Below are 15,201 nucleotides of genomic sequence, written 5' to 3'. Positions count from 1 at the left end.
ATATTACATTTAAATTTATAATATTAAATATTAAATTTGAGTGTAAACTCTGATCAAGTCAATTCACTCATGATTTCGTTTTTCCTCCCTGTTTAGCAACCGCGTGGAAATGAGAGATGTGTTAAAATCAGCAGCTATTATACTGGATGGATGCATAAGTAAAACAAATATATGGGCTTTTGGGATTTGGAAACAGTGGCTCACAGCGGTCCATCTGAAGTACAAAAGAGGGCGGCCATTAATAATGGATGATCCGAGATATTCATTGTGTTTCCTTATGCTCACCTCAGAGATTTAAAAAGAAAGAAAAGAATGAGAGGAAGAAATAAAGAAACAACGTTTAATATTAATAAAGTAACAGAAGCATTTTAAAAGTATATGGTAAAAAAATAATGTTCTTACATTTAAGATTGTGAGAAAGTCGTTGAGTACTGCGCGTGGCCAGCCAGGGAAGACCTAAAATGTGAAAAATACTATACATAAAAATATTTTTATATTTTATGAATATCGACATGGTTTTGTAGATTATGTTTTAAACCACATCATTTGAAAGTATGGTTAGAGTTATAACACGGCAGAATGCAGTGTCTCACTGATATTAATGGGACTTCTTACAATCTGTGAGAGTGAATTCAAGGCTGACAGGAAGGCATGAGAGAAGAACATTCCGCTCTTCTGGTTCCTTTTGTTTAAACGGGTCACGGGGGTCTGTCCGGGACTGGTGCCGTATTATACCCAAGCAGCTCGTCTGGTAAAACGGATCAATCCGAAGAGCAGTAAGTTCGACCTCATGGTGAAAAAAGACATTCTTAAGTACTCCATCGCATAGAAAACAGTTGGTAAAGAGGAAGACGAGACGATAATATTTTTGAAATTAAAATTAGAACTCCCGTTGGCGAAATGTTATTAAGTCTCACTGCGTTTGTATATACAAACAAGTTACTAATTTTAACAATCATTTTAGCCTAAACCATAAAGAATTTATGTCTTAAAAAAACATAATTTATTTCTATAACAAATTTTATAGAAAACATCCTTTTAAGGGATGCATCACAGAAAGTCACCAGTTACCATAAAAATTTTTGTCCAGTCGACATAAAAATCCCAGCAACAATTCTATCAAGGGTTCGAACAGCCAATAATCACGAACGAAACGGCGTGACGTCAAAGTCCCGGTAGAAAAGGCGCGTTGGGTTTGCGCACGTTTGGAGAGGGAAGAGCGCAGGGAGGTTGGATCAGCCTCACTGCCATCACTGGATTATACAAACCAAAAGTGTCCTCAACTCCTCCTCCTCCTCAATTACCTACATGCTGAGCTTACTGCATGCGGGACGATCAACAACAGGCTATTTTCACAGAAAATACAACATACGACAGGGCAAGCATCTCATTGAGTTAGTTGCCTTTTCTGCGTATCCAAGCTGAAGTTGGACGTTTTGCGCGTGTGTGTGCGTCATGACAAACTGTCGTAGAGGAGCCGAAGAGACGAGAACGAAGATATAATCACTTACACGATCCGTATCTTCATTTAATCCTTTCCCGGGAATTATATTGCTGCTGTTTTTTATTTATGCTTCGGCGATGCAACGTCGGGTTTTTTCTGCGTAATGACCGGCAGCCGACAAGCTCCAAGGCTGATTTCTGAAGAGACGAGAGAGAAAAACTATTGAGATCTCACACTGACAAATGCATGTCCAAAATGTGGTAACTGAAAGTTACTCACGAAGAAATAGGAGGGTCCAGTGTTGCACGTGTAGAAGGGGCATCAGGAGCTGGTATGTGCTCAAAGCTCTGGAATGCTCACATAGGTTATACCAATCTATCTGTACCGGGTGCATGCTTTGAGGTCTGAGAAATTATTGCATACAAAAGAGCCGGAGCTGACAGTTTTGATAACGATTAGCTCGATCAGATTCTCCAAACGGGATTTCTTTAATGAGAGAGAGAGAGAGAGAGAGAGAGGTCATATGAACTGCACAGGACTAGAAGTGCGTCTCACGGAAATCTTGGGTTGCAGATCTGACGGAAACACGTGCTGCTCGGTCTCATCTGCGGCGACGATGCTTTTCCACGGTCTGCCTGGAGGCGAGATGCATGGTGTTATGGAAGAAATGGAGCGGAGAGGAAAAAGAGATTCGGCGACTATCAGCTCGGCCATAGATATGGGGGAAACAGAGACGGTAGGAGAAAGCCATGCCTCTCGCTTCAGGCGTTTGCTTGGAAATCCTGATAGCCCATGTTAACTGAACCGTTATTCAGACAGTGATATAGAGGCCCAAAAGATGTGATTTCGATCCAGTCTATTAAACAAACTTCAAACTTCTGCGAGGCCAACATTTCAGGCCTGTTCCTCAATGCATGGCTTGAAATCTTTTGTCGTGGGTGGATTCCTAAAAGCTAAGAGATGCAATAGGCTATTTGGGCAATTGTTACATATATTCGTTTAATTTTTGTAACTGCATGCACGTAATCCTGCACGACATATTGTTTGATTTAGTTTCGATACTCAAGTTTCGAAAAAAAAATAATGACGACTCAATTTGGCCTTAGCGAGCACGCAGGAAACTATTAAAACTAACATACAAGAACAAAATAAAAAACTATTTTTTATGTTTTTAAGAATTGGTTATATTATTGTGCGAAATATAAAGTATGCTAGTATTCACCAGTAACTTTCAGTTTTGTAGTTTATGCTGGTTAATCAATATTGTTAGTTTTGTTATATTGTTAATGCGAAATTCAGCAATTGAACGTAACCATAATTAAAAAAAAAGACATATTCTGCCTTAATTTTATACTAAGAATTACCCAGAATTATTTACATTAAATTGACGAGAAGAGAGAAAAAGAGCAGACATTAAATAAGAACTCGACAAGATTGTTTTGGATCGTATTGTTAAATAAAAAAACTAGACATTTAGAATTGATGCCTTGAAAATAACATTATTTTATCAGTTTGTTTGGCTCATGTAATGCTCAAAGCTATTTACGTTTAAAAAAATACATGCAGGCCAAAATGCAGACGATAAATACAAAAACATAAATAAAGGTCCACGGGCGTTTTGCGTTCGAAGAGTTTCATTTAATTGTTGTAATGATGTATACATGATTTAAGTACAATCATTTGTTCTGTTGTGTATTTAATAATATTTGATATTTCTGTTACTTATAATTGTAAAATATTGATATTTCGCTGCATAAAAAGAACATTTTATAACATCTATTCTTCCAGTCACTGTTGCTCTTAGATTGCGAATTAGATCTCAAACCCCTCCCATTCTGTACACAAGTAATGAATAGTTTTATTCTTTGTTTTATATCTATAAATGCGCAAAATACAGTAGGTTTGGGTTACACTGTTACTCTATATTCCCTTTATATGAACAATTTTATGTTTATATGTTCGTTTGGATAAAATACCGTGTGGGATTTGAGTTTGGGTATTTATTGGGTGTTGTGTGTGTTTGTCTGTGCAGAACATGCCCTCCATCAGCGGGGACCGGGTGGCTCTGTGTGCGGGCTGTGGAGGGAAGATCTCTGATCGCTATTACCTGCTCGCGGTGGACAAGCAGTGGCACATGCGCTGTCTGAAATGCTGCGAGTGTAAACTAAACCTGGAGTCTGAGCTCACCTGCTTTAGCAAAGACGGGAGCATCTACTGCAAAGAAGACTATTACAGGTGTGCACAACACATATCCAGAAGCACAACACTGCACGATATTGAACCTTTCGTTGTGGGTAAAAAGGAAAACTCAACGCAAAAAGCCTGACTTCTTAATTTAGGGTAACTTAATAAATTATGAACATACATTGATATTTTCAGGAATTGCCTATATTTATATTTACCTTCATTTATAGTTTGAATGCACTGTAAGCGTCTGCCAAAATGCGTAAATGTAAATATTAATAAAGTTCACCACGTGTTTTTTCGTTGCCTCACAATTACGCGTTTTGTTAAAAAAAAAAAAAACACTGAAATGTCCTATTTTTGTCTTGCATTTGATATTTTGGACGCCATTTTGTAATTTAATAATTCATAAAAAGATGCGTTCGACAAAGAAGCATTATTTACAGAAAATTACCGTGTTACTGTTACTTTGCGCGCACCGATTCCGTTTTGCTATTATATAATTTAAAAACCAGGGGAAATAAGATGCCTATTATGATAATCATTTAAGTACAGCTTTTATCCACTTCTATCTTCAGTTAGGTAGTGGCACAGTCTCAATGGCAAGTAATTGAGCAATTACTGGACATTATTACGAGTTGAAATCTGTGCTGTTTAGTGCATTGTTTTATTTAATTCGGAGAAATAACAACACGGGCACGTGTCAACAGTCGTCGATATTTATTTATGCACAGCATTCGAGTGTTGGAGCCTCTTTCAGGTTGAAGTGTGCTGCAAGGTCACAACTGCTCTATTCTCCCGCAGAAGGTTTTCGGTGCAGAGATGTGCCCGGTGCCACCTCGGGATCTCGGCCTCGGAAATGGTCATGAGGGCCAGAGATTTGGTGTACCACTTGAACTGTTTCACCTGCACGACGTGCAACAAAATGCTGACGACTGGGGACCACTTCGGCATGAAAGACAGTCTAGTGTACTGCAGGCTACACTTTGAAACGCTCATCCAGGGGGACTTCCCCACGCATTTCAATCACACGGATGTAGCGCCTAATAAAGGACTGGGCAGCACGGGCCCTCTAGGACTGTCTTATTATAACGGCGTGAACACGGTGCAGAAGGGCCGACCGAGAAAGAGGAAGAGCCCGGGGCCCGGAGCCGACCTGGCGGCGTACAACGCAGGTAAGACCGACTCGCACTTGTTGTTTTTGACGTTGCTGGACAACTTTTTTTGCGAGTGGATTTTTAGTTCAATATTGTTGATATGAAGTCTATACAACTTGGTAATGTTTGGCTATAGTGTTCGATGTATTTTTACGTTTGCAGCTCTGTAATGATCAGCATTAAATAAACGAAAATGTAACTCTCCCTTTTAACAATTTAACAGTAGGCCTACGTTTGTTATGAAATCATTATACTGAATTGCGAGAAGGCAACGAATTAATAAACTGATTTGCGGTTATCTTGACTAAGGTCAATAAAAACCTGAAAACAATTTTAATTTACTGTTTTAAATAGCGTAACAAAAAAGAAATGTATTGTAATAACGAAACAATACGTGTATTATTCGATTGTTGACTAACGTGCTTCAAAGGCTTGATCATTCTTATTTCTTTGTTAAAAAAATAATCTCTGTCTCTTTCTGTATATATAGCCTATCTGTAGTTGTTGGCCATTATTTTGCCTTACAAAAAATTGCGGAAAAGACATGGAAGCCTCAAACATTTCCTCGCGTATTTATAGGCCTATGTATCGGAAAAGTGTTACTGTAGTCTTAAATTAAGGTACTTAAAAAAACACTAATATGTAAACGCAAATTAAACTGTGAATAATGCAGTATGGTCCACTTACTTAAGACAATCAATACACATCACAAATCTCTGCCAAACACTTTAAGCTTGTGCTGAACAATTTGGAACAACGTGACTTGTTCGCCTGGGCATTTCGGGCCCCTCAGCGGGGCATGTGGGCCCCTGCTTGAGGACCAAACAGAGGAATGATGACGACTACAGGGGCTGACAAGTGGAAAATGGCTTAGATGCTAGTCGAGATCTCCAGAAGATTAAACACAAGAGAAAGAAAGAGGGGTGGAGAGAGACACAGAGAACATGTAACTTTTCCAGGCAAAATCTGACAAATTCATTTACCATTGCTCTGTTTTATGTGGGCTATAAAAAGTCTCTATAAAAATATTTATTTATGAATTAAAATGACTCATTTTAAATTCTACTGCTAGTAGAAAATCTAGATTGTTTTGCATTTCTTGTCTTATCTTTTACCGAAATTATAATAAATTGACATAAATCAGATTTTTTTGTATTTTAAGATCAAATAAACATCGCTATTTATCATATTTAGGACGTGAAGATCCTTTGACACGGTTAATTGAAATGCAAAGATATTTTTGTCATGGTTAAAGTTAAGACAAAAAAATAAGACAAAAGTTTATAGGCTAAGTGTATTTTCGAGCAATAACTTCGCAGGAAAACGATCACTTTTTTGACCTTGTTTGGATGCTTTGTTGTCTGGGATCTTCAGTTTAAATTGGAAAATTTCTAACATTGCTTGTCTTGTGTATTAACCAGCTTTTAAAGTAGTCAATGGTAAAAAGATGTCAAATAGAAAGTTAGATAAAGCTTGGTTGAAATCACATCAATTCTTACAAAAGCAGTGAAGTTCAGACTCAGAGTGTCTGTGTTCTTAATGCAGCACAAAGTCAGATCATTGCTGCCCCCATCAGATCACACTTTAAACAACAGCACGGGCAGAAAAAAACCTGAAAAATAAAGAACAGTAAAGATTCCTTATGACAATATTACAGTGAACAAGAGTCATTCTGTGTTAGAGATTAAATTGTTCTTGACATGCATCATTATTGTAAAGGTAACAGTATTTCTCAATGGCCATATTTCTGTCAGGAGGAAACATTTGTTCGCCATGTGTAGCGTTGTAAGCATTCAAGGTTAATTATCTGAAGTGTTGATCAGACCGTTTTCAATGACTAATATTTGTAGTTGTCAGAGAAAACATAATTCCGAACTGTCATGCGTCTAGCAACACATAAACTTCTGCCAAGAATTTGGAACTGGCGCAAACACATTTCTGACACATTGAGACAGGCCTATCTCCTAAACACTCGTGCCCAGCGATGGATGCATGAATTACATTCAACACAAGTCATCTTATAAACAGAAAGGAAAAGATGCCACGTGCAGAGGGGTGTGCACTGGCTAAATGTTTTTGATGCATTGTTTTAACTCTGTGCTCTTTTTAAGAAATGCAGAAAAAATGAATTCAAGTTTTAATATTCATAAAGCTGAATATGAACATGCACATTGTGTTCAGAATCAGCTTTTTTGTAAAAAAAAAAAATGACGTAAGGTCACATCATCATGCAGATCATTATAGATGCAGTAACTTGCAAACGCAGCATTATTATTGTGCTGCGGCTTCTCTGTTATTCAGTTTAAATTGGAGACTAAACACATTTCTGGAGAGCCAGGAAAGACCCAAGGAAAGACGCAACAAAGACAAAAGAGGGAGAGGAACCTCTTCATTCCCATCCGCCTCTCTGATGAAACACCGAGCCGTCTGACTCTCACAATCTATCTTTATTATTTCATTCCAGGAATTTACAGGGAAATATTAAATCACAATTTCAAGAGATTCTGCTTGCTGCGTCTATTCAAACACCTCAATGCTTCAGAGAAATCTGCCGTTATATTAAACCGTGTCTTAATATTGTGCTGTTGAAATGTGTATAATACACACTATTTGGCACCCAAACAATAAATGTTTTCGATGCTATAATAAACGTCATTCTGGTGTGTGTAACAGCAGAATAGTTTATATCTATGTTATGTGTTTCAATTCGAACAGCTTTGAGCTGCAATGAGAACGATGGCGATCCAATGGACCGGGACTCTCAATACAACAGCAGCCAGAAGACCAAACGCATGAGAACGTCTTTCAAACACCATCAGCTGAGGACCATGAAGTCGTATTTCGCCATAAACCACAATCCCGACGCCAAGGACCTGAAACAGCTGGCTCAGAAAACAGGACTAACCAAACGTGTGCTACAGGTCAGAAATCTCCTTCCAACTAAGAGAATTGCTATGAGTTTTTGTAGTAAATGAAATGCTGTGCCTAATTTACACTACAAATATAGAAGTGTTACACATTCTTGCACTTCGGCGACAAAACAGACTGAGGAATTAAAAATGTCATTTGCCTACTCGGTCGATATTCAAAGGGTGAGAAATGTGAATGAATTACATGCAGAAGTGACGCTTGCGTTTTTAGATCATATCTGCACATAAAAGGCTGTTTGTCAGCCATCGCTGAAACCAGAAAAAAACAAAACACACTTGGCTTGTAAACCAGCTGGCACGGCAACCAGGAGACCAAAGACAATGCATGAGCACAAACTAAGAATAAAATCTCCAAGCGTTAATGATGGTTGCCAGAAAACAAAGCCGTCACGCTGCTTTGAAGACACTAATGCGTGTCCCCCGTGTATCACAACATTTTCTCACGTTTCTGTGCACTCGTTTCTAACTGCTGATGCCGTCACGTCTTCTTGCAACGCAGGTCTGGTTCCAGAACGCTCGGGCCAAGTTCAGACGGAACCTTCTGCGTCAGGAGAACACGGGTGTGGACAAAGCCTCGGACGGATCGACCCTGCCCGGAGGAACGCCTTCCGGACCGGCCTCAGAGATTTCCAACGCCTCCATGAGCCCGTCCAGCACCCCCACCACCCTCACAGACCTTACGAACCCCACCATGCCGACTGTCACCTCCGTACTGACCTCTGTGCCGGGCAGTCTGGACGTTCACGAATGCCGGAGTCCCTCGCAGAGCACGTTGACCAGCCTCTTCTGATGCTCATTTAGAGAACGTGCGAGCGTGTCGACACCTCTGCCTGATGCCCAGTCACGGATGCGGTCATCGTTACCAGGGTTCGCCTTTTCAACGTCTCGTTGACTTCATGAAATATCCACTGAAATCAGAAACAGCGTTATTTTATCGTTTTTCTGAAGCTTCATTTCATTGTGACTCAAGTCATTCACAAACCTACTGTCAAACATCTAAACCGATCTACCTGGACATCTGTCGTGTAGGCCAGGAGCTCTACTGATGTGGCCGATGAACCGATTTGACATTATAAGGACGCTGGGAAGTAGGAGAGATGAACTGTCGCTTGGCCGCGTGCCGCTTTAGAGTATTGGAAGCAGACTCGAGTCTCACTGACGGATCTGTTGAGCATTTTCTGTTTAAAGTCTTTGATACCATTCAAGGCTTGATTTGCATTTTTATTTCATTTGTCCCCCAGCAATGTTTACAGTGAGAGACTGAGACTGCAGCTGATGGGAACGGATCCGTGTTCTTATTTATGTTCACACACGGGGGTCGGTGCATGGAAAACCGGATTACAATGTGAGTTACGAGATAAGCGTAAAAACAGCAAAGGTTAGCCTGACTGTCATGTGCCTTATCCTGCAGTGTAGTCACTGAAGCCCCTTTAGCGTTGCTGAAAGAATGACATGTGTATTTTCATTGCTCGTAGATAAACACACAGAGGAAAGTTACATCCGTATACTCTCATTCCAACATATTACCTCACTCAGACATCACTGGATATGAAGCAGTACGTACGAGGTGTTTCAATCTCACGAGACGACACAAAGCACTGATAGAAAAAACAGCACGGAGAGACTGACTCGAATCTGTAAAAACACAAACCTTGACGGGAATAGCACCTGAAACGGATCTCATCGCAAATAAACACTGATTTATGGAAGGAAACATGTTTTTTCCTCATTCGGATAAGTGATTTTTTTTGTGTTCAACCATTAAGATGTGACAGTGTTGGAGACAGGGTAAATGTTTCCATGGTAACCTGAGGCTGCTTGTTGAAAATGCTGTACAGTTTTGACAGATTATTGAGTAATTGAGTCCACTCCCTGCAGTATACCCTTTGATGTAAATCTTCAGTTCTGTAAAAAATATACAAAATTGAATCACTATTCTGTGGTCCTCATTATTTCGCCCGTTTCAAATGCTTGTGCACCATGAAAAAACGTAGCTAGATCTCTAACAAAGAAACCACGGTTAAACTGAACGGTAATAAATTCAGATTATGCCAACAAATGTGTTACATTGTCTCTCTCAACAAAAATAATTATCGTCTTTAACATATGAATGATTTTACCAGGTGCACATACAATGAAAATTTCATAACAGTTATACAAAATGTAGGATGTGTGCAAGTCCATTTCTGGAGTCTCTTTGATTCCTTTGCACTTTAAAAACGCATGCATACAAGAAAACAGATCGTGGTGACACGTCACAATAAGGTTATATTTGTTAACTAAGTTAATGCATTAGCAAACATGAACTAACAATGAACAATACTTTCACATATATATTTCACATGTTAATTTCAGAATTTATGAATACATTTTTAAAATCAAATGTGGCCATTGACATTAGTTAATGCACAATGAACTAACACGAATAATTGAATTGGCATTAACTAAGATGAATAAGAATTGATGCTAAGTAAGGGATAATGTACAGGCAGCCGGTTGTTATCGCAGAAATAATCCCCGACAGCGTGATCACACTGAAGGGGCTCATTTCGCGATAACAGCCGGGTGCTCCTACATTATCCCGCTAATTACACGGCTACTTCCCACATGAGAAGAAAAACTGGACATGAAATTTGAAATATTTTATCAGCTCATTTTTACCGAATGCAGACCTTTCGCGAGGAAAAGCCATTTACTTTCGGTTTATGAAAGGACGTTCAAATGTAAAACAGGTCATTTGGATTAATCATTTGTAAATATAATGTCAGATATGTTATTAAAAGACATATTTATATTTAATTTGTCAAAATCATTTGCTGCATCCGAGTTACCGTGTGTAATTAGTTTTGAGAGGTTGTTATCTGGGAATAACGAACCTGCAAATGTCACAACTGGCCAATCAGAATCAAGCATTCTAACGAGCCGTGTAATAAAAAACGATATTGCTCATAGTTAATGTTAGTTAATGCATTTACTAATGTTAACATATACAACCTTGTTGCAAGTGTTCACCAAGTCGTAACATAACAAAGCAACACATGCATGTGTCCACGATCTGTGTATTATTTCTAAGTTTAAAAATAGTGTAGCGAAGTGAAAGAATAAAAATAGGTATTATAACTATTTTGTAAAAACATTACACAGTAGAGGAATGTTTATTAAGGCCCGTCTGAAATATACACTCAACAAACCTGGATGTTTGGCTGGAAGCCCCGACTCATTCATGCACGTAGACACGCTCGTCTCCACAAACATCTCCATAAACATTAGGTCACTGACTCCCTGCATCTTCAGTTTCTTCCTGAAAGAGAGCGTGTGAGATCTGGAGTGGTCTGGCCTGAAGCCCACCGCTCGGGCTCCTGGGGGCCTGGCAGACTGGGGTTGTAATGGGCTTACAATGGGTGCCAGAGCCAGACAGCCACCGTGGAAGCCAATGTGGTGCCCAGATGTACAGCACATTCCCACATAAAGCCACACGCTGAAGGCTTTAATAGAGAGAGAGGCTGCTATTTAAAACACACAACAGCCCCCCCCTATCCCTCCCCGGAAAGAGTCGCTCCAATAAACTTTAATATGGAATATTATTACAACATCTCTGACTGTGCTGAATGTAAAACCCATCATACTGGTTCAATATTTGTGATCGGACCCTGACACCGCAACGTGTCGGAGGTATTTCGCAGACAATGATTATGTGATGGCGACAGGCGACGGCACCGTCCGGGTCAAAGGGGCGTTATTTTGTGCCTGGATACGATCAGACCCGTTAACTTGTGCTTCATTCAATTTGTGGATAAATTAACCAGTGAGATTAGAGATTAAACAGCACACAGTAGACCGGGCCAATCTCTAGTTGCGTTTATTTAAAGTCTTACAATAAAACCAGTCCTAAATAAATCTACAATCCTGCAACAATTCTCGAATTAAACAGAATAAAGCATTTTGGTTTTCTCCAGAATACACTCAATGCCTCTTAAAGGGATAGTTCACTCGAAATAAAAATTCTGTCATCATTTATTCATCCTCATTTTATTCCAAATCTGGAACACAACAGAAGATATTTTGAGATATGTCTCCATGGTTTGTGTTCATTCAATGGGGTTCAGTGTTGTTTGATTATCGACTTTCTTCAAAATATCTTCTTTTGTGTTCTGCAGAAGAAAGAAACTCATACAGGTTTGAAATGACACAAGGATAAGCAAATGATGAGAGAAATTTTATTTTGGGGTGAACTGCCCCTTTAACCAGCAGGACAAGCAAAATGCGAGCAGAAGCAGAACATCGACTTGTTAATGTCGTGTATCTTCGCTCAGGGCAAAGGATGGTCGTCACCTTTGGCTAAACCGCCCTCAGCCCCTAGCAAAGCAACAGTCCGCACCATCTCATGGCAGACCGGCTTCAGTCAAAAACACATTTAGCCCTGGTCAGGCCGTGAACAGATCCACAGTTAACTGGAGTCAAGAAGCTACTGGCAAACTCTGTTAAAAATGCTCCGATTATTACGAGTCAACAGAACTTGTATTCTCCAACATAAATTCTAAAGAAATCAAGAATTTGTCCAAAATGGACAATGGACAATGTACCTGCACCGGTGTATCTCCTTCACCTCTGCTCACAGCATACGAGTGGTTGTACTGAACTGGTGGGCATCATCAATCCAACAGTGGTCTGCAGGTCATTATCCAGCGCCACGGGACGTCTGGTGCGTCTTTCATCCGTGCAACACGCCACCACCTCGGCTCGGCCATTCACAACACACAACACGTCAGAACCTCTCGCCAAAAAACAAACTGACCCTCGGACCAGTGCACACACAGATGCCAACCGCTGGCAGCGGGATCCCCAGCACTTGCATTATGTCAATTATTGAAGGATGTTCTCATGATATATTTATCGCGTGCTGGTGGTAAACACTCTGGCCTCTGTGTGTAAAGTGAGCGGAGTGATATTCCATTAAACCCCATTAAATAAACATGCGCTGATCAATTATTGATCTTTGACTAAGTTCATTAATGCGCCGCATGTAAAGCGTTTAAATCTAAAGTATATTGAGAGCGCGTGACTGCAGATCCTGCCTGTCTGAGGACATTAGTTTGAACTTTTTGATCAGGTGTGAAAGGGACGGTTCACTAAAAAATGAAAACTCTGTCATCATTTATTCTCTCTCATGTGGTTGTAAATCTGCATGCGAGTCTTTTTTCAGTGGAACACAAAAGAGATATTTTGAGAAATGTCTCAAAAAGTCACACAACTTATTTTTGGATGAACTTATTCCAAAAGAGAAACAAGACAGAGGTGAACCTGACGTCACGCGTCATTGGTCCTCAGACTAAACCAAAATACATTAACACCATGTGCCACGCGGCTACGTAGGCTAAGCAGCAGTTAGCATGGCCCCGCGTCCGAGGCCAATGCCCGCTAATCACCTCTTGTCCTATTGTGTCCAAGTGGACTTGAGTGTAATACATTATGAAAATGAGAGCGCGCATGGCTACGTGTTTCAGGGGTCATTATGTGACCGTTTAGCTCTATTTAGGACTCTTCTGGCCGACCCTCAGGCCCTTGTCTTCTTCAGGCTAGATTCTAATTAGCATGAGCAACCTCTTCCGCCCGAGCCACAAAATGTCTGTAATCGCATTCATTTGATAGCTGAAGAGCAGCGGCGAGATGAAATTAGAGGGATTAATTAAGGGTTGATGCGCCGCCAAAGGTTTTCAATTTCGCATTGTCACATCAATAACGTAAATCTCCTTCTTGACCACACAGGAACGGCCTGAAGGAGACGAAGGCAAGAGGAATCACCAACAATTATGACCAATTAGTCATGCCCATCTCCAGTCAGGACAATGGGCGACGATGCACGCTTCAGAAGCAAGACCTCTCTGATGAATATCTCAGAAATATATAAAAAAAACTCTTTAACTAGACATTTTATATTACCCGCTTGTTAAGTCTTGACATCACAAAAATGCTTTTCTAGGTCTGAATGCAAAAGCAAGCAGTAGCCGGGTTAGTGTGAAACCTGTGAGTCTTTTTGATATCTTTTTATCTTTATAGTTTGTTAAATAATAGTAATTAATTAACCTTATTAGCGGTAGAATGACTTTAACTTTTTTGTGGGATCCATTCAGACTCCCCAGCAGTTTGGACCTGGAAACAGAGCTCTCAGGCAGACGTTCATCAGGTCTTAAACATCAGATTAGCATCTTTACTTAATATCCTAATGACTTTTGGCATAAAAGAAAATTTGATAATTTTGATCCATACAATGTTTTGTTGGCTATTCCTACAAATATACCTGTACTACCTAAGACTGGTTTTGTGGTCCAGGGTCACATACGGTTTGTGAGTTAACCCGTGTATGATGTTCAAGTGCACAGGTAGAGGACCAACAGCATAATTTGCTTTTTAAAGCAAAATAAATAATGTAAAAATACTTTACAGATGTCTCCCAATTACAAGCAAAGCAGAAAGCATTAATGGGAGATCTCAGTCATGTAACTCTGTTAAATCACATTTATAAAAAAGGTGATATTAATTTTCTACATAAAAAAGTACAAACTGTCAATTATTAATCAAGATAAATCACATCCAGAATACAAGTTTGTGTTTACATAAAAATGTCTGCGTACTGTGCATGTAAATTTTGTATTTATAAACGCATACACTTACATGCATATATTTAAGAAAAATGAAGAAAGGTTAATAAATCATTACAATTTTATATAAAAATATGAATATAAACACGCAAATTTTTCCTTAATATACACTTTGTAAATACAAAATGAATATGCTCATTGCACGGACATATGTTATGTAAACACAAACTTGTATTCTGGACGTGATTAATCATTGAACAGCCTAGCACAAAAAGGAAAAATCTGAGATATAAGTGAATAAATATACATTTCTGAGGTTGAAGAAAAACAATTCATTTCATCGTTATTTTTGGCAACAACCCCTACAGACCTGAACACCACACAATGGTTAATTGATTGTAATTAACTATCGCTTATGACTTCACAGAATCTCCTTTCTAACAAAACTAACAACCCTTGAATAAACAGGTTAATATTCACTCTCACAGTTCAGACATTACTGAAACAAACCCTGGGTAACAGGGTCACCAGTGACCGGAGGAAGGTCTGTCAGAGAGCTCCGGGGCGAGGCCTCGAGTGAGACCGAGCCATGGCGTTAAAGTCCGAGTAAACCAGAAAATGCGATGGTTTTTACTTCCGTATTCTGACACATTTCCGAGTGAAAAGGAATTTCAAAGGAGAAAATTAGTGGCCGTCGCTTGTGTTTTTCACTGCGAATTGATTGGATGACTAAAAACAGCCTTTGCATTTGGAAAGCAAACCGAGAGTTGATGGGGAGGAGTTAATGGACGCTCCGGCCAAGCCGTCTAATTTACGTCATTTGAGATGGAGTCATTTCAGGGCGGAAGTGCATTTTCAGAGTTTAACTGAAGATTATGAGGGTACAT

At 39.6% G+C, this 15,201-nt stretch overlaps 1 protein-coding gene across 5 annotated transcripts; it reads left to right on the top strand.

Moving 5' to 3' along the window:
• The first annotated feature begins 758 nt into the window (after positions 1 to 758).
• On the top strand, positions 759 to 13,731 carry lhx2b (LIM homeobox 2b). 5 transcript variants are annotated; one of them, XM_057357585.1, is made up of 6 exons: positions 759 to 776; positions 2,018 to 2,180; positions 3,477 to 3,679; positions 4,433 to 4,803; positions 7,501 to 7,706; positions 8,215 to 9,648. In XM_057357585.1, the coding sequence occupies exons 2-6, from the start codon at positions 2,061 to 2,063 to the stop codon at positions 8,503 to 8,505; spliced, it is 1,191 nt and encodes a 396-aa protein (XP_057213568.1). In that variant the 5' UTR covers positions 759 to 776; positions 2,018 to 2,060; the 3' UTR covers positions 8,506 to 9,648. The 5 variants fall into 5 exon arrangements, with proteins under 5 accessions (XP_057213568.1, XP_057213567.1, XP_057213569.1 ...); XM_057357584.1 differs by lacking the exon at positions 759 to 776 and adding an exon at positions 1,229 to 1,775; XM_057357586.1 differs by lacking the exons at positions 759 to 776; positions 8,215 to 9,648 and adding an exon at positions 13,482 to 13,731 and having other exon boundaries at positions 1,229 to 2,180.
• The last annotated feature ends 1,470 nt before the right edge of the window (positions 13,732 to 15,201 follow it).

Source organism: Triplophysa rosa, linkage group LG17 (assembly GCF_024868665.1).
Source record: "Triplophysa rosa linkage group LG17, Trosa_1v2, whole genome shotgun sequence".
NCBI classification, from domain to species: domain Eukaryota; kingdom Metazoa; phylum Chordata; class Actinopteri; order Cypriniformes; family Nemacheilidae; genus Triplophysa; species Triplophysa rosa.
Note: the sequence above shows the minus strand (reverse complement) of the source record. Positions and strands in the feature narration are given on the sequence as shown.

What these genes read in the sequence shown, in the direction of transcription:
- lhx2b (XM_057357582.1), top strand. Translation starts at nt 1,968, where the DNA reads ATGAACTGCACAGGACTAGAAGTGCGTCTCACGGAAATCTTGGGTTGC. An exon ending in ATATGGGGGAAACAGAGACG is followed by an intron (nt 2,181 to 3,476) that starts GTAGGAGAAAGC and finishes TTGTCTGTGCAG; the next exon opens with AACATGCCCTCCATCAGCGG. An exon ending in TGCAAAGAAGACTATTACAG is followed by an intron (nt 3,680 to 4,432) that starts GTGTGCACAACA and finishes ATTCTCCCGCAG; the next exon opens with AAGGTTTTCGGTGCAGAGAT.